The sequence below is a fragment of the Hoplias malabaricus genome, chromosome 6 (assembly GCF_029633855.1).
Source record: "Hoplias malabaricus isolate fHopMal1 chromosome 6, fHopMal1.hap1, whole genome shotgun sequence".
NCBI lineage: Eukaryota > Metazoa > Chordata > Actinopteri > Characiformes > Erythrinidae > Hoplias > Hoplias malabaricus.
Window position 1 is genome coordinate 7696390 of NC_089805.1, and position 21494 is coordinate 7717883.

At 44.0% G+C, this 21494-nt stretch overlaps 1 protein-coding gene across 1 annotated transcript in view; it reads left to right on the forward strand.

Moving 5' to 3' along the window:
- The first annotated feature begins 2446 nt into the window (after positions 1–2446).
- kcnt2b (potassium sodium-activated channel subfamily T member 2b) overlaps positions 2447–21494 on the forward strand; it is a 93220-nt gene continuing 74172 nt past the window's right edge. The window contains exons 1-2 of the mRNA XM_066673794.1: positions 2447–2667; positions 2773–2898. Of these exons, the coding sequence (XP_066529891.1) occupies positions 2648–2667; positions 2773–2898 (146 nt within the window). The 5' untranslated portion in view covers positions 2447–2647. The remainder of the gene's footprint in view (positions 2668–2772; positions 2899–21494) is intronic.

Here is a 21494-nt window from a genome sequence, read left to right on the forward strand (position 1 = left end):
TTTTTATTCCGTGGACATTAAGATAACACGCTCGTTCCGTGCCCCAGTTAAGCCGTCAATCACACTGAACCGTGAGTTAGGGGACGTGCAGGGATCCATCTGTTGTCAGTGAAAATGAGCAACCACAGAGTCTGGTCTCTAGGAGAATAACAAAGCCCCGTCTCAGCTGATGCAGTCATGTGTTTTTTTTTGTTTTTTTTTTAAGATAAATTAAAGCCCAGTGAAGCGAAGTGAAGGATCTTGTTTCGCTGCTGTTTTCAGTGCATCGTTTACGACTTCCCCTAAAGACTCAAGTGAATAACGCTGAAGTGGCCTTTTGGAGTATTGGAGAGGGGGCTATTGAGTTACTGAACAATTATTTATTATTTTTTTTTAAATGGGATCTTGATTGCCTTTACCAGCAGAGGTGGCATATTCAGGTCACATAAATTAAAAAAAAATATTTTACAGAATTTATTTTCAGCAGCCCTGACACATCTGAGGCTGCCTTGAGATGATAAGAGATGCAAAGTATTTGGAATGAAATCCTGGAGTGGATTTGTGCTTGTTACATTTGCTACCTCAGTTATGAGTCAAGTTCTGTTCTGTAGCTGGTGAATTTCTACAAGAATTACTACAAAAACATAAAACTAATGACATATTCATTGTACAAACCTTTGCGTGATTAAACCATCCATTCCAGTAACCGTTTTAACAAGTCATTGTCCACTTGCACTTTCATTTATTATCTGTAACCGCTTTTCCAGTTCGGGGTCACGGTGGGTCCAGAGCCGACCTGGAATCATTGGGAGCGCCAGTCCTTCACAGGGCAACACACACACACAAATACACTCACACCTACAGACACTTTTGAGTCACCAATCCACCTACCAAGGTGTGTTTTTGGACTGTGGAAGGAAACCGGAGCACCCGGAGGAAACCCACGTAGACACGAGGAGAACACACCAACTCCTCACAGACAGTCACCCGGAGCGGGAATCGAACCCACAACCTCCAAGCCCCTGGAGCTGTGTGACTGCGACACTACCTGCTGTGGTAAATGTATGCTGTAGTTTAAGCTGTGGCCACTAACATCATTTCAAGCCAGAATGCTCCTTTAATAACAGCCAGGTAATTAGCAAGACGCTCCCTAGATCAGTGAGTTCTCAGCATCCTTCTATAGTATGGTGTTATGTGAAATATAAATGTTGGCCGCTAGAGGGCGACGGGTTCAGAACAACAATGCCTATGATTGACGGCATATTTATGGGTCCGTATGAATCATGTATGGGAATCAGCATCTGCTGTCAAATCTGACAACTCATGTTGCTTTAGTCATAACATATCCACTAATTTAGTCTAGAAAATGCCAAATATTGGCTAAAAATTGACATTTAGAGCTTAGGATTATGCTTTTATGGACGCTGTGAAACAAATCAACAGGTTGCCAATGGTGTGTGTGTGTGTGTATACCTTCTGTATAGTCATTCTATACATTTCAAGTGAGTGAATAACTCCATGAGTTTAACATGCAAGTGTAACAAGCGGTTCTCCTACGGTGGATTATTTTAGGCTACGAAATTATAAAAGGAATCTTTATATAGCCCATGCGCATTTTCCCATAACACAACTCTTTTAAAGTGGGCAAAAATAATGAAAACAATTCTAAGGTTACATGTTGTGGCCTGTCTTTTTGTCGGTTTGGAAAGCATAAAGATTGGTGCATTACATGTGAGAACTGAGGGGCAACTACTTGAAACAAAAAAACAAGTTCAGACTGGAACCGAATGTTTAACTTAAAGCTAAAATGCTTGAAAGTTTAAAGGAACTATAGGTTGTTGTATGTAGCTTTTTCGGGTACTACTGTAGGCTGTTCCAGCTGGTTGTTAGGACAGTGGGTTCCCAAATCGCTGCTATGTAGTTGGTTGTTGCCAAGTTGTTGACATGGTAACTTACGGTTGCTATGGTATTGAATGTATTTGCTGGGATGTTAGGTGCTCCAGGTGGTTGTTAAGCGGTATGCTAGTCAGCGTGCACGTCTAAGTGTTGTTAGTGGTGCTTGTGACTCAATTTAGGGAAATTAAATTACATTTTTTTGTAATTTTTTAACCATTCTTTTGTGGAGCATTAGAACAAGTTTTGTAGCTTTGTATTTAGTTAGTTTGAAATCCAAAGGAAATAAAACGCTTGCATGTTAGGTTTGGAATATTACTTAAAATGTTTTTGTGTTTGTCAAGCAAACCAAATACATTTTAGCATTATCGACATTAACGTAGAGCTAATGCTAAAATGCTGTTTGCCATCGTTGGTTTAATGACCTCGGTGAGCGGGAAAAAGCTGGACTGAAATGAATAACAAGTTCAAAAGATTATGCACAGCTTTTCTTTAACGTTACGCCAACGTCAGTTTCGGCGCGTTAATGAGGGAGGGGGAGAAAGAGGGAGGGAGGGAGCGAGGACTGGGCAACTATTCGACTGAGGAATGAGAAGCAAGTTCAGACACCGTGTTGTGGTGGCCGCGCGGTGTAAGGAGGGGTAGTTTGTCCTCGGGGTGGGAAGCGGTTGCGCCACGCGGCCACTCGCGCATGTCACGGCGGAGCCCCCCCTCCCCCGGGCGGGGAGAGCTGGGAGCGAAGCCGCGGTGATCACAGCAGCGCCTGGAACAAAACATGGGCTCAACAGTGGAGCAGTGAGAAGAGCTGTGATTTTTGGGGGAAGGGAACGGGAGGGAAGGGAAAAGGTGTCTTGGGTATTTTTAAAATTGATTCCTCGGCGTTTTCCATTTTGAACCCAGACTGTTTTTTGGTTATTTTGGGGCTTTTTGGGCGGCCATGGTGGAGCTGGAAAAGGACGTGTTGCCGTTGCCGCCGCGGTACCGGTTCCGAGACCTGTTGCTCGGGGACTGGCAGGCGGACGACAGGTAACGTTATGGAAGTTTTTTTCTGTGGGTTTAAGGGTTAAACATGTGGGAAAGGGGGATAGCTCTGACTTGAAGCTGTTATATCTACGTCGCTGAGGGGTACATTTAGCGTTCACACCGTATTTTTGCTGTTTGAATGTTCTCAGCAAAAAGCTGAGGTAATTTTTTATTAACCGTTGGAAAAACAAGATGTGCTCGCGCCGTAGCAGCGAAGTCGGTTTGAGCAACAGGTTTCTGAGGGAAAAAACAACTCTTTGAGCGCGCGTGTGTGTGTTTGTCGGTTAGAATGAAATGGTGAAATTTGTTCATGTGTAAAATACATGTTTAAACATTACATATTTATCTAACTAACATTACACATATTCCTAATGGCTTCATTTATTGTTTAGTTTGTTAAACCTTCTTAAATGTACTAATATTTACCAGTTCATGTCAGATTTCACAGCTGCGTTGTTCACAAACCTTTTGGTCCCCCCTTGCTAAGAAAAGACCAGTAGAGTTCAAACCTTCCTGACAGGAATTGCCCGAATGGTCACTGCCCTGCTGTAAAATCCCAGTAGCACACAGCATTTTTTGGTAGCTGGCTTGAGATGGTCAATGCGGTGGACAAGCTGGACATAATGAAAACATACTTTATTCTAGGCAAGCTGATAGTTAAGCTGGTAGACCAATATAACCATTCTTGGTCATAGTATTTTGATGGTTATCTTGGTCATGACAGTCTGCCATCTTGGTTATGCTAGTCATTTTGCTCAACCAGCTCAATTAGCCTAATCATTTTGAGCTGGCCATGCTGGTGTGGGTTTTTTGTTTGAATAATAATACTTATCAAGATGTTTATCACGATAAACCATATATTTTTGGTTTGTATTAAAGAACGTTGAGTAGCTGTATGCTTCGTTGCAATGCGGGTGGGCGCTAGTTTGTTTATATTATAAAAACAAGTCATTGCAGTAGTTTTAAAATGTTGCTACTGGTGCATTGTGTCTATGTGCCAAACTATTGTCATATATATAATGTATTGTGACAATTATTGTGATATTTATTTGTAGTATCGACCAAACCTTTATTAGATCTAATTAGAAGACAGTAGACACAGTGACAGGTCGGTTGGGTCCTCTGTGACATCAACCTATCAGGAAAACAGAATTCCATTCCTTACCTCTAGGTATCAACAGAAATCTGTCATTTTTTTTTATCTCATCTCAACTCATCATCTTTTCCGCTTGTTCATTTCAGGGTCGCGGTGGTCGTATATTTTAGCGGGGTTTAAATATACAACTTTATACATCTTCCCTTTCCTTATATCTTGTCATCTGTGTCCTGATTTACTTAGTTATCACAACCACAGGTGACAATGTAGGGCTGTACTGCTGTGTACTGTCTCCTGATCCACTTACATGGCTCTTTTGCAGTGGTGCTTTAGCTATATGTCCATATTTGCTGCACGTAGCACTCCAAAATTAGTCTGATATTGAGTTGAAGCGAGGCTGGTGGAAAGCTGAGGCGCCTCGCTCAGGCCGGCCCCCACTGTTGCTAGGTGAGGATGGAGGACCGAAACACTTTTATACTTCAGAAAAGATAAGGATTAGCTCTCCCTCTCGCCTGTGGTCTTCCTGAGTGGGTGGCTTAAATCAGACAATTAGCTAGTCCTCCTTTTTTTTTTAAATGGCTTGAAAGTAGAGGACACAGTCTAATGATGGAGCTTCAGCACTTCAGTCGTGATTAGGCTGTGGGTGAAACAGCTCTGTCCTGACACTTTTTTCCCTTTTTTTTTTGTGAAAGATCCTATTACTGAAACCATATTTGAGCTGGATCATCTACTGGGGCGTGATCATCTTATTTGCCTATCAGAGGCTCCGGAGGTTTGTGCACTTAGCTGCCCTTATTTTGTCTTTTCCATCATTAGACCTGCATCTTTTTCATAAGCAGACAAGTTGTAGCGACCCTGGACCAACACATAAAATGAGCCTGTGAATTAGTCATGGCCTTTGCGGCTGTGGGTTTGTTTCCAAACATTTTTAGACTTTCAGGAGACCAGTGAAATACAAAGGGTCAGTTTTACAAGCTGAAGGGTTAAAGCCACTTCTTTTTAGCTACTGACAATAAAGATTAATTTTAGATGAAGGGTTAGAGATGTTAAGTATGTTCTGATATAATGATGTATTACCATCTACAGGTACTAAATATTCAACTAGTTGTTGGTTTCTGTTGCACACTCAGAGCTTGTATATTCTCCGTAGATAAACATAGCCAGGATAGGAGGCTCTGGAGCAGCTGCACATGAGCTTGAGGCGATCATGCCCAATGCAAAGCATAAGCATGATGGGTATGAAACACCTTACCAGTGTGGGATGCTTAAGGGGGATACTGTGTGGCACAATAACAAGCTGATATGATGTCTTTTTCAAAAGATGTGCATTTTACAACATCCGCAGGCCAGACATAAGACCAAAAAGCTTCCATGTTTGGGAATATATCTTCCTGTCTGAGTTTTTCTACAATGAGATATAGGAATATGAGGCTATGTGAATTTTGGGTATGGGTCTGTTCCCTCGTATTTTTGCAGTTTTATGGCCAAATTAATTATGGTGATAGTCCACAATTTCTTATTAAATTGAACTCTATTATTAACTTTTTCTGACCAATTGTTGCATTAGGTTGTGTCAACAGTTGGACAGAGTATATGAGCCAAAATATTAATTGCATATTACACATTATATCTCCCTATATACTCACAAGGTGTTGAAACATGTGGTTGTATTATAGCCCATGAGAAGGGTCAAAACAGAATGAGAGCCGGTGCCAGGATGTCTGGGTTCTTTCCACCTCTCGTCTGTCCAAATCAGCACCAAGGACAGCAATCCCAGTTATTGACCAAACCAAATGTTTATTTTACGCAAATTGTTTCACTGAGAATGTAGACCCAGAGCTTAGAGGAGGGTTGCTGGAGCCAGGAGCTGTTCTGGAGGGGGCTCAGTGCCCAGGCAGAGTCTCTTTCCAGTCTTAGCGGTTGTGAGTGCATGCGTGAAATGGTGTGTACTGCCTAGTCCCTGGAGAGACTCTGTGGCAGACGGCCCTCTCAGAACTCCAGCAGCTCTGTTTACGGAGGCACTGTGCTCCTCCCAGCAAGCTGACACCGTCACTGCCTCCTAACAGAAATTAAAAAAAAAATAATAATTCACAAACACAAGCCCTCTCTCTGCTTCTCTACCTCTTTCTGTCATTCTCTTCATCTTTCTTTCGTTGTGGCACAGACCTGATGTGAACTCAACCATGTCATTTGTACAGGAGAGGCCATACCCTGCTGGAAATCTGGAAGCAAAAGTAGAAAGTGGAAAAGAAACCACATGAGGTAGCTTTCCAACAGAGAGGAATGAGGAAACCTATGGTGCTACCACCAACCAGATGAGAGCCTTCACTCGCCTCGAGACATGTAAAGCCATCCGCTGCATGTTTTCAAGCCGATGCGATGTTCTAAGACAGATCAGATGACAGGTTAGCATCACTCCGAATGATGAGGGACTGAATGAGCCCAGAATCAGTGTGTTAGGGTAGTTACTCAGTAAAGGTAATCCATATGGAGTATTTCAAACTCTCAGCCCAAAGGAAGCACCCATGATGATAAATGATAAGCGAGTGGAGATGTGGAATCACACAAAGACGCTGTTTCTGAGAAAAGGAAAATTTGTTCAATGGCTGTAACACAAATGTATCCCTCTACACTACGTAGTGCACAATATATGTCATAAAATATTGGTTGTGTATTAAAATAATGCATTGTATGTTGGATAATAAAACTAATTATATTCGATGTAAGATGCATGTCCCATGTCTAACAATCAGGGCACTGTCTGAATGTTGCAGTATTAGTTTTATGATCTCACTATTTACAGCGTATGACAGAGCCGAACATTTCCAGACACGAGAAGCTTCCTTCCTTTCTGTTTTCTACTGGATTCTGCATCATTAACATCATCAAAACTCAACCGATTCTTAGTATGCACTGTGGATTTCTCAGTACAACCCACCTGGAAACATACTTCATACTCAAACACAGATTGATGGGCTGAAAATTGCAATTGGCTTTACTTAAATGATCATAAACACACAATGCAACTGACTTCTTTGACTGAGGAGGTGTGGGAAGTAGAGGTGGGCGGATCGATCCAAATATCAATAATATCGATGCCAATGCTGGTATTGGTATTGAACAATACTAATGTAAAAAGATCGTTACTCAAGCTTTTTTTTCTCTCTTCAGCCTGTGTGTGACTCAGCGTAGAGTAGTTCCCCGTCCCCCGTCTTTTGCTGTTGCACCGTCACATGTCGAACAGTAGCGGTATCAGTATCGATATCAGCAACACTGGCCCTGTATTCACTGGGTATCGGATTGATACCAAAATTCCCGTTATCGCCCACCTCTAGTGGGAAGATATTTGCAAATTTCTTTGGAATATTACTCTTTAAAAAAAAAAAAACACTGAAAATGAATAGCTTGGGGTGGCACGGAGGCGCAGAAGGTAGTGTCGCAGTCACACAGCTCCAGGTTCGATTCCCACTCCGGGTGACTGTCTGTGAGGAGTGTGGTGTGTCTGTGTGGGTTTCCTCCGGGTGCTCCGGTTTCCTCCCACAGTCCAAAAACACACGTCGGTAGGTGGATTGGTGACTTAAAAGTGTCCGTAGGTGTGAGTGTGTGAGTGAATGTGTGTGTGTGTCTGTGTTGCCCTGTGAAGGACTGGCGCCCCCTCCAGGGTGTATTCCCGCCTTGTGCCCAATGATTCCAGGTAGGCTCTGGATGCACCGCGACCCTGAACTGGATAAGGGTTACAGATAATGAATGACTGAATGAATAGCTTGGACTTACAGATAGTTTGTCCTGGAAATTAAATGACTTTTACACAGTGCTGTAAATGAGTAATTTGCCTCAGGGTGTGAACAATTTCTGAAAACAGCTTTCATTTTTTCAATAGACAAAATTGCCATACCAGTGGAGTTTCTTATTTGGGCCTGTTGCAGACTACAAAATGACACACAACCTCAGAGGTCTAAGGGGCAGCCGATGGACGTTATTAACTGCTCTGAGATGAAGTGCTAGAGCGGGCACTTTGCTGGTTTAATCGTGACAGACAGGTCCATTGAAGAACCCTCTTGGAGGAGCCAGTCCTTGGTGTTATGCATTTCTTAGCTCTGTTAATCTCCAAATACTTCCTTCCTTCATCCTACGCTCACACCCCTGCCACATACCCCCCCCCCCCACACACACACACACACACACACACAATTTAAAACACTCGCCTACGCATGTGCACATTCAGGGACGCTTGCTCACGTTTGTCATTCCTGGCCTTACTCCAATCTCTCCGATTTCTCCTCTCCTTTTGGGCTTAACTCTTGTTCCTCCGTTCCGTCCTCTTTCCATCCATCGCCAGTGACCACAGGGAGCTGAAGTGGCTCTTCACTTTACACAGTGTACTCAGTCCTCTCCCTGGATGCAGCTCGAGAGCTTTCATCATCCGAGCTCCGTAGAAATCCTCAACAGTGCGAGAAATTGCCCCTAAGCCCCTGCCACCATCGCCATCCTTGCTGTAAGCTTGACAGTGAAATACAATCACTTATTTTGGCTTAAAATGACTCACAAGAGCCTGGCTTAATTGACCTTAAATGGATTTCAAGCACAAATTCGATTAAAGAATATTTCCATAACTGCAAGTGTGTGACGGAATCAGCAATCATGGGAGTGTTTTAGTAGATAAGATTTTCCTCTCATGGTTTACTCTCATGACAAGATCCATGTTAACGTTTCTCGTAACGCAGGTGTAATTCGAGAGCGGAGCTATCAGCCAACAGCCTTTGTGCAAATTGTGCACTAGGGGGCAGCAGCCAAAACAATGTATAACAATGAGCAAAGAACAAGAAAGTGTTTTTACTTTGTTTTGCAGTAGGTATTGTAGCAGGAGAATCTTCTTCTCAGCAGTTCAGCTGCTCCTGCTCGGGGTCACCAGAGCGGATTATCACAATCCACACACTTGACGAAGGTTTAATGCCGGGTGAACTTCCTGACCCTGCTCTCTCCATTGAAACAGATAGGATGTGGTCAGGTGAAGTGGCAAATGAACAATCGTAAGAGCACAACGGCTAATTCACCCCCAGTTCTATTCTTGCTGACATTCCAAAGCTCTGCAGATCCACACAACATGTAGCTGAGGATTTGGACGTGTGTACCTCAATACCTGTGCGAGCATCTGCAGGCTACTTACCTTGATGTTTATGAAGTATAACAGGGTCACTAGTTACCACACTGGCAAGTGTTGTGTGGGTCAGATGTGCTAGCTGTCATGAGCCGGGATAGACTTCGCCAGAAGTAGGCCAATGAGCGAATTTATTCCAAACACACCTGATCTGGCCCTGGACTTGTGGCTGAGTTGAGGCAACCAAGCTCGCTCTGTTGAGTCACATTTGGGCCAAACATTCATTGTTGTTGGGCCACTGGCTTTTGAGGCTATCAGGGGTGAATATAATCACAAATTCATAGGCAACACCAGATTTTTTTTAATCCTATTTCTAAGTGAAATCTAGTTTTGATAATAACAGGCAACAACCTAGAGCTGGCATTCATTCATTCATTATCTGTAACCGCTTATCCAAGTCAGGGTCGCGGTGGGTCCAGAGCCTACCTGGAATCATTGGGCGCAAGGCGGGAATACACCCTGGAGGGGGCGCCAGTCCTTCACAGGGCAACACACTCACACATTCACTCACACACTCACACCTACGGATACTTTTGAGTCGCCAATCCACCTACCAACGTGTGTTTTTGGACTGTGGGAGGAAACCGGAGCACCCGGAGGAAACCCATGCGGACACAGGGAGAACACAGCTGGCATTCAGTAAATGGCAAATTCGCTAAGAGCTCCCATTCCTTTCTGTGAAATTAAGAAATTGAGCTTCTGCCAAAATACAAATCAATTACATGTTGAGGGCAAATAATTGCAAATTCCTTGTCACAAAACTGAGAACGGACACTGCAGGCAAGGCCAAATATTGAGAAACTGGGCTTATATCTGGACCACTTCCCTCATAACAGCTTTTGTCCCAAGTGCTTCCTCTCCCTGTGGAGCAGTTTGCCAGCTGCTCCTCGAGCTGGACTGGTTCTGAGCAGCAGATGCTGAAGGCAGGTTCAGTCCCAGAGCAGCCACACTGGATCAGACCAGCCACCCACAAGGCTGAGCCAGGCTAAAGTCATTAATGATGACTGTGGTGTGATCTAACAAAATGTGTGGAAAATTAACAGCTCTGTGCTTGTCTGAGTAAACTCTTGGCACGTGTACTTTCAACTTAAAAATGTTTCAAGAAATGGTTTGGAGAAAATAAAATAATATTTGCCTCAAACTCGGCAGGATTTTCTGTTGTGGTTTGTAGTGTTATCTATTGTTATTCAGTCCTGAAGCAAACTTGTTTTGGCTGAATAAATTTGTGTTTAGTCCTGTACGGATTCAATACTTGGGGAAAATAACCATGGTCTACTGGCTTGTTGCCCCACAGTCATGGAATGAAAATGCAAATGAATGTGATTGTAATTAGGGCTGTTGATAAATTAAACAAAATTAACTGATTAAGTTTTCTGAAATTAATCATAATTAATTGCATTGTCCCTTCTTAAGACTGAGACCCAATGGAATTATATTTATATTCTTTCATCCATTATCTGTAAGCTCTTATCCAGTTCAGGGTAACGGTGGGTCCAGAGCCTACATGGAATAATTGGGCGCAAGGCGGGAATACACCCTGGAGAGGGCACCAGTCCTTCACAGGGCGCCAAACACACTCACACATTCACTCACACCTACGGACGCTTGCCAATCTACCTACCAACGTGTGTTTTTGACTGTGGGACGAAATCGGAGCACCCGGAGGAAAACCACGCAGACACAGGAAGAACACACCACACTCCTCACAGACAGTCACCCGGAGGAAACCCACACCGACACAGGGAGAACACACCAAACTCCTCACAGACAGTCCCCCGGAGGAAACCCACACCGACACAGGGAGAACACACCAAACTCCTCACAGACAGTCACCCGGAGGAAACCCACACCGACACAGGGAGAACACACCACACTCCTCACAGACAGTCACCCGGAGGAAACCCACACCGACACAGGGAGAACACACCACACTCCTCACAGACAGTCACCCGGAGGAAACCCACACCGACACAGGGAGAACACACCAAACTCCTCACAGACAGTCACCCGGAGGAAACCCACACAGACACAGGCAGTACATGCTAGTACCTCCCTATATTTTTGGGAGGGAGATAAATGTGTAGTGTGATATGCATGAAAAATGCATAATTATTCTTTATTCTAATATATCAGTGTAGTTTGTATGATTTCTGTATGAGGGTCTCTTAATTTTCTGAGTAAACGTTTCAGTGAGAGCTTTAGCATTAAATGCTTAAGGTTTAATGGAGAAATCTAAGCTCAGCTCGTGGTTTCAAATAGAGGATGAAACAGGAGCTCTGTCAGAGAGTGTGTGTTTGTGTGTGCACATGTTTAGGAGCTAGAGATAGAGGAAGGGTAAGGGAGAGACTTAGTTATTATTTTTAGTACATATTTCAGCATATAAAAGCAGAATTAAGCCGTACTGACATACATCACTGGGTTCTGTGAAAAGTGAATTATGGTTTAAGCCGAGGCCAACGCTGGCGAATGATTAATTTGCAATAATTAATGTTACATTTCCACATGTTAATATTAGCTTGTTAATGTTGACAGCACTAATTGTAAACCATTATTATTCGTGACACAGATCTCGGAACAGTGTTGTAGTAAAGAACAGAACTGAGAATGTCACATGAACGTTGGTGTTCAAGGATGTTTTGTTTGTAGCTCACCCCTGTGCCATTTAGCGGGAGGCCATTTTGCCAGGTATGCGATTATACAAGAGCTCACAGAGAAACCATTTTGTCTGATGTCTGAGACCTGCCGCTTTGATCTGATGGTGACCTCAAATGTACTGTGCAGGTGGCTTTTTATTACAGCCACATTTCAAGAACAATCTGTAGGGTATCCCACTTAAAAGTTGCATTATGTGTCAGAAATGTCTTGCTACCATTTGCATAACATCAGTAAATGAAGGTCACTTCGCTGTGGGTTGTTCACACAGCAACACGATTAACAAACAAGATCATTTAAGGCTGCATGCCTAATGTTTCTTCACTATGTCTATATACCGTCCATCTGCAAGTGTCCAATAAGCGCTGGACTGAGTCACACCAAAGCTGTAAGTATGGCTGCTCAAAGTAACTCCATTTTTCATGCACTTCGGTCTACACATATCTGTATCATTCCTCCTCTTGTCTTTAATGAGTCCATGAGTCAGATCCTTGTACTAGTCTGAGAATAGCAAATGACTAAAAGGTGTTTTTCGAAGCTTCTGCAGGTAGACGATAAGCTTTTAAAGGATGTCGAAGGTGACGGAAGCCAAAGCTCTAGAACCAGCTGTCTTTTTTCAGTCGCGATTTGGTATGGAGTCACGTTACTGCAATTCACGAGGTAATCAGCTGGCGTCTGATAGCATCGACATTGCCAGCCTGAGCGAGAGTCTTGGCAACTGCCTGAATCTAAGCTCTGGCCACACATACACACCCAAAATCCGTAACTCTCAGGCCTAACGCACCTGTTGCAGAAACATCCGTTGCTCTTATTACCTTTCCATGGCGGAGCTCACGAGTCCCCAGGCTGCTGCTGTTTGTTTAACGTGGGCCGATTCCGAGCTCTCAGCGGGGCGTTTGAGCACAGCTCAGGATTATCATACAAATAAGAGCCTTTAGTCTTACACAGCGAATCTTTTATTGACTGTCACCACTGCATCTAGCGCTTTTCAATCTTCCCTCCTCGCCTTACAGCCTGGCTTTCCATTTTTTACTCATTCTCTCTCTCTCTCTCTCTCTCTCTCTCTCTCTCTCTCTCTCTCTCTCGCTTTCTGTTTCTTCATCTCTCCCTCTCTGTCTTTGTAATCTCTTTCTTGCTCTCTCTCACCATTTTGTCCTAGAAGAATCTGCATCAGGTTGCTTCCCTTGGGAAGCACTAAACCTCCAATATTCTTAATTAATAACAGATTGTCTTTCTTGCTTTATTAAAAAGGTGATGAAATTATGTAAACATTAAAGTTCCAAACATCCTTTTAACTCTTGGGTCTATGTGGAGATTAGAAACAGTCTATTAGTAATCATCACGGTTGTGAGGTTACATGCGTTTTATTAATTCATTCATCCATTATCTGTAAGCGCTTATCCAGTTGAGGGCAGCGGTGGGTCTAGAGCCTACCTTTATTCATTGGGCGCAAGGCGGAAATACACCCTGGAGGGCAACACACACACACACACGTGAAACCATGCAGACACAGGGAGAACACACCACACTCCTCACAGACAGTCACCCGGAGGAAACCCAAGCGGACACAGGAAGAACACACCCCACTCCTCACAGACAGTCACCTGGTGGAAACCCACGCAGACACAGGGAGAACACACCATACTCCTCACAGACAATCACACGGAGGAAACCCACACGGACACAGGGAGAACACTCCACGCTCCTCACAGACAGTCACCCGGTGGAAACCCACGCAGACACAGGAAGAACACACCACACTCCTCACAGACAGTCACACGGAGGAAACCCACACGGACACAGGGAGAACACTCCACGCTCCTCACAGACAGTCACCCGGTGGAAACCCACGCAGACACAGGGAGAACACACCATACTCCTCACAGACAGTCACACGGAGAAAACCCACGCGGACACAGGGAGAACACACCACACTCCTCACAGACAGTCACCCGGTGGAAACCCACGCAGACACAGGGAGAACACACCATACTCCTCACAGACAGTCACACGGAGAAAACCCACGCAGACACAGGGAGAACATTCACACTGATGTAACATGGGACGATGGTGCTGCACTTTGTTGTAGAATTATTGCAGTGGGAGATGATTAAATAATTTTTTTAAGGCCTAAGTAATGCCACCTAAAACAAGGCACTCTGCATGGACCAGTGGGTGCTAGGTTGTCTTGTATAGACCACCCACCGTTTAGCTGGTCCTCCCCTCTCTTAGTGTCCTAATTTGGGCCCAGAGGTTTCTCTTGATCCTCCCGGCCCTTCACTGCCTTCTCCTCATTTTCCACGCTTGTGTTACCCATAATCAGCTTGTTACCGCCTGCTTTTCTTAATTAAAAGTCAGAGTCACAAAGCTGAGTTTAATTCGCTGGGGCCCACTAGCACCCTGTCGCCACCTTCTGCCCAAGCGTGCTGCAGGGTTAAAGGTTTATTGAGGCTGAAGCTAATTATAAGCACATGCTAATTAAGCCGGATGAAAACAATGTTTAGTGCGGCTTTGATAAAAAATATTTACATCCTCGGAATGTTGCGTCGCGGCCCCATTTGCATGCTTAAGATGTCTAATTTCTGAATCCTCTCTCCTGAATGTCAGGCAAGCTCGTTTTCTTCTGCTGCTGCTTCTGCTTCTTCTTAAAAATAATAATAAAACAACTGCCGCTTCTTGACTCTGTTTACTCTGAGCACTAATGGCTTTACCAAATGGCACACAATGACAGAGAATTCAAACACCAGTCTTCGTATAATAGCTAACAACATCTGCTGCTTTTCTCTGCTCAACCAGTAAGGAGTGATGCTGCTTAATGACAAAGAGAAACAAGTAGAGGAACACAGACATTAACCAGATCTGGTCATATGCACTGTTTTCCTAAAGGTCAGTGTCATGGGTTAGAGGTCATGTCCCAATAAGACGCTTTGGGTCAGATTTATCAGATTAATATTTATATTTTTGGGGGAATTAGTGAGGAATTAAGGCTAGTTGATTATTTATTATACAGTCAAAAGTCACAGGACACCCTTTTATTTCTTTGATATGCTACATGGCTACCTTCCCATTGGGAAAAACTTGCCCTTGATCCAATATGGCGGCTTTGAAGATGGTGGCCATGTTCCAGACACAGCTGAAAAGACAGGCCCCCTCACCCATTACTAACTGGGGTATTCAGATAAAAGGGTGTCCTACAACTTTTGACTCACCCTGTGTGAAGGAATATGTCCTGCATGCTGTCTTTCTTTAGCTGAATACGTTATGTGTATGACCAAGACCTTGTCCAGCATGAAGTCAGACGCCCAAAACTGTTCCCCATTCAGTGTATAGTGCACACAATTTCATGATTCCACCATTTTGTAGTAGTGTCTGAAAACATAGTGGATCATTTTTACTGCATTCAAACAATCCCACAATGCACTGCTTAAGACTAAATGAGACTATTGGATAGTGGATACCCATAATGCACTGCACTCTTTGGTAAAAACCTGTGCACTGTATAGTGAGTGATATAGGGAATAGTTGATACAGAGTCATTTCAGACGCAATAGAAAGCTCTCATAAGGGTATGTTCACATTGCAAATGAGTTAGGGGCAGTCAAACATTATGACCTGAACGTTACATCAGATTAAAAGCACACTGGTCATGGACAGTGTGCAGTTTGTAATAGTGTTTTGACATCGCCAAGAAGAAATGTCTGTCAGTTTTCTTGTAGCAATAAAAGCAGTCGGCTACAGCTTGGCTTTCAGTTTAGTTTGTGGAGTTCTTACTTCCTTTTCTGTCATTCCTGTCCTTGTGTCATTCTGTCAAGTGCTTGGTGATGCCTCAACCACCTGAAACCAGGAGTCAAAGGGGGATCACGTCTGGATTTCACTTGTCCATGTGACCATGTGGTGTAGTGATCGGAAAAACATCGGATCACTCAAACCTCGTTCAGAGGTGGTTAGAGATGGATGGACAGGAACTTCTGGAACTTCTCTGTTGGGTCCAAATAGTCCTTTGGACAATCGTGGTGCTGACCACTGCAGAACTTTTAGTGGCTGCAAGACAGACTTGTCCTCCACCACTGCAGGTACTCACTGTTTGTTTTAATCATGCATTCGCGAGGAACATATAATACACTCAGTTGCTGGAAAGAAGCCATGTTTAGTGCTGGTTCAAGGAAGGAAAATGAAAAAGGCCCAAAGACTAATTAATCAGCTTCACATTACAGTTTCTTCCCAAATGCACATTAGTATCATTTCAATTTGTAAAATGGGTAGTTTGTGTTCTCCTCCAAGTGTGTTGAGCTTTATCAGAGAAAGCATGGACTAGTGCTCACCCTCTTACCTTGGTAGCTTTGTTGGATTGTGACCTTAGCTATTTTTTTCTGTATATAACCATATATTACATGTTATGACAAAAGAGATTGAAGAAACCTGAATATATTTTTTTGAACACAGTCCTCAATCTCCCAGTGCAGAAATAGCCACCTTTCAGTTCTCCACATGAGCTATTTGTGTATGAACAAACCTACTGTGCAAATGAACTGGATTTGCGTGAGGTCGGAGTAGATTATTAAACCAAGCCGCAGCTGCATATTAAAAGCTAGCTACTGCTTTCTGTTAATATTCCGTTTTGTATTGCCTAATCCCTCAGCACCGCATTGTTGCACTCGTGCGCGAGAGTTGTACCTAGTTGTCATTCATCGCAGTTGGTGTTGTAAGAGAGGCCTGAGGTGTGTGGGAGAGGTATGTAGAGTACAGAAGGAACAAACGTCTGGAGCAGTGGATCGCGGCAGCACACTCCAGCACCTGGACCTCCCCTTCTCCCAGATTGCGTTAGGCCAAAACGCTCTCGGAATTTCATTTGGCTCTCAGCAGAGCGCTGTACCTCAAGTTCGGGGAACACAAACACTCCTCCTGTTTGATCAATTTGCCTTTTTGCTAATGTCCTTTTGCTGGTAATTCACGTCAGGACATATAATGGAGTGGCATTTATTTCCTGTGAATGAAATGTCAGCTATACCATTGGCTGCGGTTAATTCCCATCACTAGAAAGAGATAGTAGAGGTCTCTGGTGAACTTAGCTTTTAGCTTTTTTTTTTTTTTGAGATCAGTCTCTGGGAGAAACGTGCTAGTCTGGAGGATAAGGTCAGCTGTTACATAAGTGAACCATATCTGTTACTACTGTCAAAACATCTCCATTCTGCAAGGACGTGTGCATGTTATTGCTATGTTTATAGCATAAGGACATTTAAGATAACGTTTTAAAAGCTTGTCAGATATGCTTGAGTCTAGTTACAGTTGCTAAGCAACAACCTGTAAATCCCTATTAAGTGGAGGGGCTAAGTGTAGGACCAGAACTCAGGTCAACTCTTAACCCCGGAAAGAAACTATCCCTGGATAGCTGGTTAAAATATACCTACAGTGAACTCCAACAAAAATATTCATTTATTAATCGTAATCGTGTGAGGCGCAGCAGGTACTGTCGCAGTCACACAGCTCCAGGGACCTGGAGGTTGTGGGTTCGAAACCCGCTCTGGGTGACTGTCTGTGAGGAGTGTGGTGTGGTCTGCATGGGTTTCCTCCGGGTGACTGTCTGTGAGGAGTGTGGTGTGTTCTCCCTGTGTCTGCGTGGGTTTCCTCCGGGTGACTGTCTGTGAGGTGTGTGGTGTGTTCTCCCTGTGTCTGTGTGGGTTTCTTCCGGGTGACTGTCTGTGAGGAGTGTGGTGTGTTCTCCCTGTGTCTGCGTGGGTTTTCTTCCGGGTGACTGTATGTGAGGAGTTTGGTGTGTTCTCCCTGTGTCTGCGTGGGTTTCCTCCGGGTGACTGTGAGGAGTGTGGTGTGTTCTCTCTGTGTCTGTGTGGGTTTCCTCCCACAGTCCAAAAACACACGTTGGTAAGTGGATTGGCGACTCAAAAGTGTCCGTAGGTGTGTGTGTGACTGTGTGTTGCCTTGTGAAGGACTGGTGCCCCCTCCAGGGTGTATTCCCGCTTTGCGCCCAGTGATTCTAGGTAGGCTCTGGACCCACCGTGACCCTGAACTGGATAAGTGCTTACAGATAATGAATTAATAATCATAATCGAGATAAAATATTTAACTGCTCATTTCACCCAGCACTAGTACCAGTGTCTGTGGTGTTGCCTTGGTTTAAATCAACTCCGGTGTCCAGGTTTTACGACCTCTGAAATGACTCTAGAAATCCTTCACAGTAAAGGACCTCGTCCACTTAAGTAAGGTGCTGACGCCAGGTGCCCGTTGACCTGACACTTAGAACCCTTTCAAGGCTGAAAGGGATGAGCAAGGTTGATGAGGGATCAAATATAATGAAGACTTCTGCTGCATAGGAGAAGGTAGGGGTGATAAGGGCAGGTTTATAGCTGGAGGAAGTGAAGAAAGGCTAAACAGAGGAGAGATGACAGCAGTGGGGGCAGTGGTGGGGGGTGTAGTTTACTGTTGGTTTTCATGCGGCAAGCATCTCACCTCAGTCGAGGGACGAGGGCTTGAGTAAAAGGCTATTGAGCGCATTTACTTACTGTCAGAGGGCCTCGTGCAGCACCACTAAATGATGGCTTTCATTTCGGTTGAGGATAGAGCGAGTGAGGGGGCAGAGGATGACTGGGACAAGCACCACCATCCCTCATTTCACACAATGTCTCCCCACGACTCGAGGAAAAGAGACAAGCCGAGGGTTCAGCAGCCATTGCTTCATTTTATAGGAGACTTCATATGCAGTTGTGATCCTGGTCGACTATCCACGGTCCTGTAAAGCTATATCCTTAGCAATTGTTGCTAGGCAGGACAAGATTTCAAATGCTGCCAAAAATGTTGTGCGAAAGAGACGATAGATAGGATTTTTACCTTAATATTGGAGCTTCAAAAGCATTGAGATGCTGCTCCGGCTCAGCACTTAAGAAGCTGCACTATGTACATTTTTGGCGGAACGTCGGAAACCACCTTTCACTTACATCTCTTTCCTCCTTGAGTTTAGGACAGTGCTGCAAAAGTGAATTCCAAAAAATAAATATAAAAAATGAATTATAGATCTGCAACTCTAGGGGAAGCTAATTTATTGTAGTGGGAAACGGTAATGCTACGTAATAGGAGAACATCTACAACATGAGGTCCATCCAAAGGGCTATGCTACAGTTATAGCTTTTGCTTTTCTATGAGTGATTTCTACAAGATATTGAAACATTTCTAAGAGGATTTGATAGCATCCAGCCAACCAAAATTAGCGAGGACAGGTGTTTACATTATATTGGTTCTCAAACATCACTCCAGCTCATCCCATTACTCCAGGACTCCAATGAATTCAGTTGCATTGTTCCACAGCCCAAAGGTGGCAGGGCTTTAAACCACTCTTTGGTAGATGTAGGGCCTTGTGCAGCTGCTCCAGAGCACCACATTCATTTCATGCTTTTCTATAACGTTTATACAAGCTGTGCATGTAAGTCAGATCAAATTAGAGTTGCAATTTAGAAGCTGGGCGGCACGGTGGTGCAGCAGGTAGTGTCGCACTCACACAGCTCCAGGGTTCGATTCCTGCTCTGGGTGACTGTCTGTGAGGAGTTGGTGTGTTCTCCCTGTGTCTGCGTGGGTTTCCTCCAGGTGCTCCGGTTTCCTCCCACGGTCCAAAAACACACGTTGGTAGGTGGATTGGCGACTCAAATGTGTCCGTAGGTGTGAATGTTTGAGTGAGTGTGTGTGTTTGTGTTGCCCTGTGAAGGACCGGCGCCCCCTCCAGGGTGTGTTCCCGCCTTGCGCCCAATGATTCCAGGTAGGCTCTGGACCCACCGTGACCCTGAACTGGATAAACGCTTACAGATAATGAATGAATGAATTTAGAAGCTGCACACTCTAAAAACGATGATATCAACAAGTTTGAGATAAAACCAGTTCATCCCTTGGCTGTACATTGAGGTGTTCTCCATTCTCAATGAACAGTTGGAAGCAGAGAAGTAGGGGATAAGGCAAGGGAAAGTACATCCACAATCACAAAGCAGCATTTGTAGGTATAGGCCACTGAAGAAGTGTGTTACAGGAGTGTATTCTTCAGCTGAAAGAACTGCACGGCTCCCAGGCCCTCCTTGTGGTCTCTGTGTGTTTCTGGGTCAGGGTTACGCTGCCTCCGGCTCTTTTAGAGCAGTCCATTCGTAAGCCTTTCTTCAGATGCAAACCTCTCTCTCTCTCTCTCTCTCTCTCTCTCTCTCTCTCTCTGTATGTGTGTGTATTTGTTAGTATTTTTGTGTGGTCTTATTCAGATGCTGTTTATATTCATTGATGTGTGTGTGGTGTTTTATAAAGATGCAGTTTTCTGTGTGTATTGAAGACCCTAGGTAATATTTGAATTTGAAGGGCCCCCAGATGAACCCGGGAGGTTCATGTTCATCTTTCTGTGTCGCAGTGTTAATAGTTATTTACTTGTTCTGAATACGTCATTAAAGTAAGGTGTTGGGAACGTCCTGAAATCAAGGGGGAGGTGCCGGTGGTTTCCTGCCTGCCCCCCAAAAGCTACACAGTGCAGTTTCTGCAGTGGTGAGCGCTGAGTAGCAAAGATCAAGGCTGTATTCTCCCTATTAGAGGTCAGTGAAGCATCACAATTATTTTGAAGCTGTAGCTGTGGCTTATTTAATATTGAAATCTTCAGTGGAATCAAAGTGGTCACTTAATTATCCATTGCCTTCGGGTCTGTGGTGGTGGTTGTGTTTCATATCAGTGACTGTACGCTTAGTGCGACAACGTATCAGGTTTAAAATTGGCTTTTCAACAACGGGTCCCCATCCTGTCAAACCCATGATGACAGAAACACCTGGATATGTTCAGATCTGAAGCAAGAGTGGTATTGAATTTTGTCACTTATCCATTGGGGACATGTTTGCTGGTCCAACAGATGTTGCATAACTCCTGTAAAATGAAGGGTGGTCTCTAACCTAGCTATCAGTCTTTGCTCAGATTGTGTGTGAATGTCTGTCTCACACCTGAGTGTTTGTTCTTTGCCTCAGCTCCGTGGTGCATTGTGGGCAGCAGTTGTTTTTTTTTTGTTGTGCTTATTCATCTCTAATGGGGTTTGTGAGCACAGCGCTCAATTAAAGAGTAACAACGCGCTGGAAAGCTGAAAACAAGCTCTGCTTTAGAGAAACGACAGGAAAATGGCCTCTCGCTTCAATGCAGCTGTTTCAGCACAAGTCTTCAGGTACCTTTTTAAATCAAAAGATCTTTCCCAGGATACGAGCCGTTTTGTAAGTCAGGACTGTGGACACGGTCTTCTTTCTGAAGCTTAATTGTGTACGAGGCTCTATAGAGAGATGTCTAATTGTCTGCCCTCACCATTAAAGCACAAGTGCAGATTGGCCATGAGAAAGACTGCACTTATTGATTTATATCTGGACATAGGTAGGGATTTCTGCCTCTTTGTAGAGATCTTAAGCTGTTGTATAGACAAAGATATGCAGTTCAGCTAGTGTTAATGTCCACACGCTTGTATCATTTCTGGAATGGAACACATGGAAGGTCCTCATGAGGCCAGACGTTATCTGGAAATGAATATACATGTAGAGACATCTTGTTAAATTGGTTTCTAGGGTTCAGCAAAATCCTCCTAACCAGGGTACGCCCCTCTAAGGCCTGCACCTCATCCCCCAAATTCATTTAATCCTTGCTTCTGGACCTCTGGAAATAAAAAAAACAACTTTTAATGACTAGATTAAT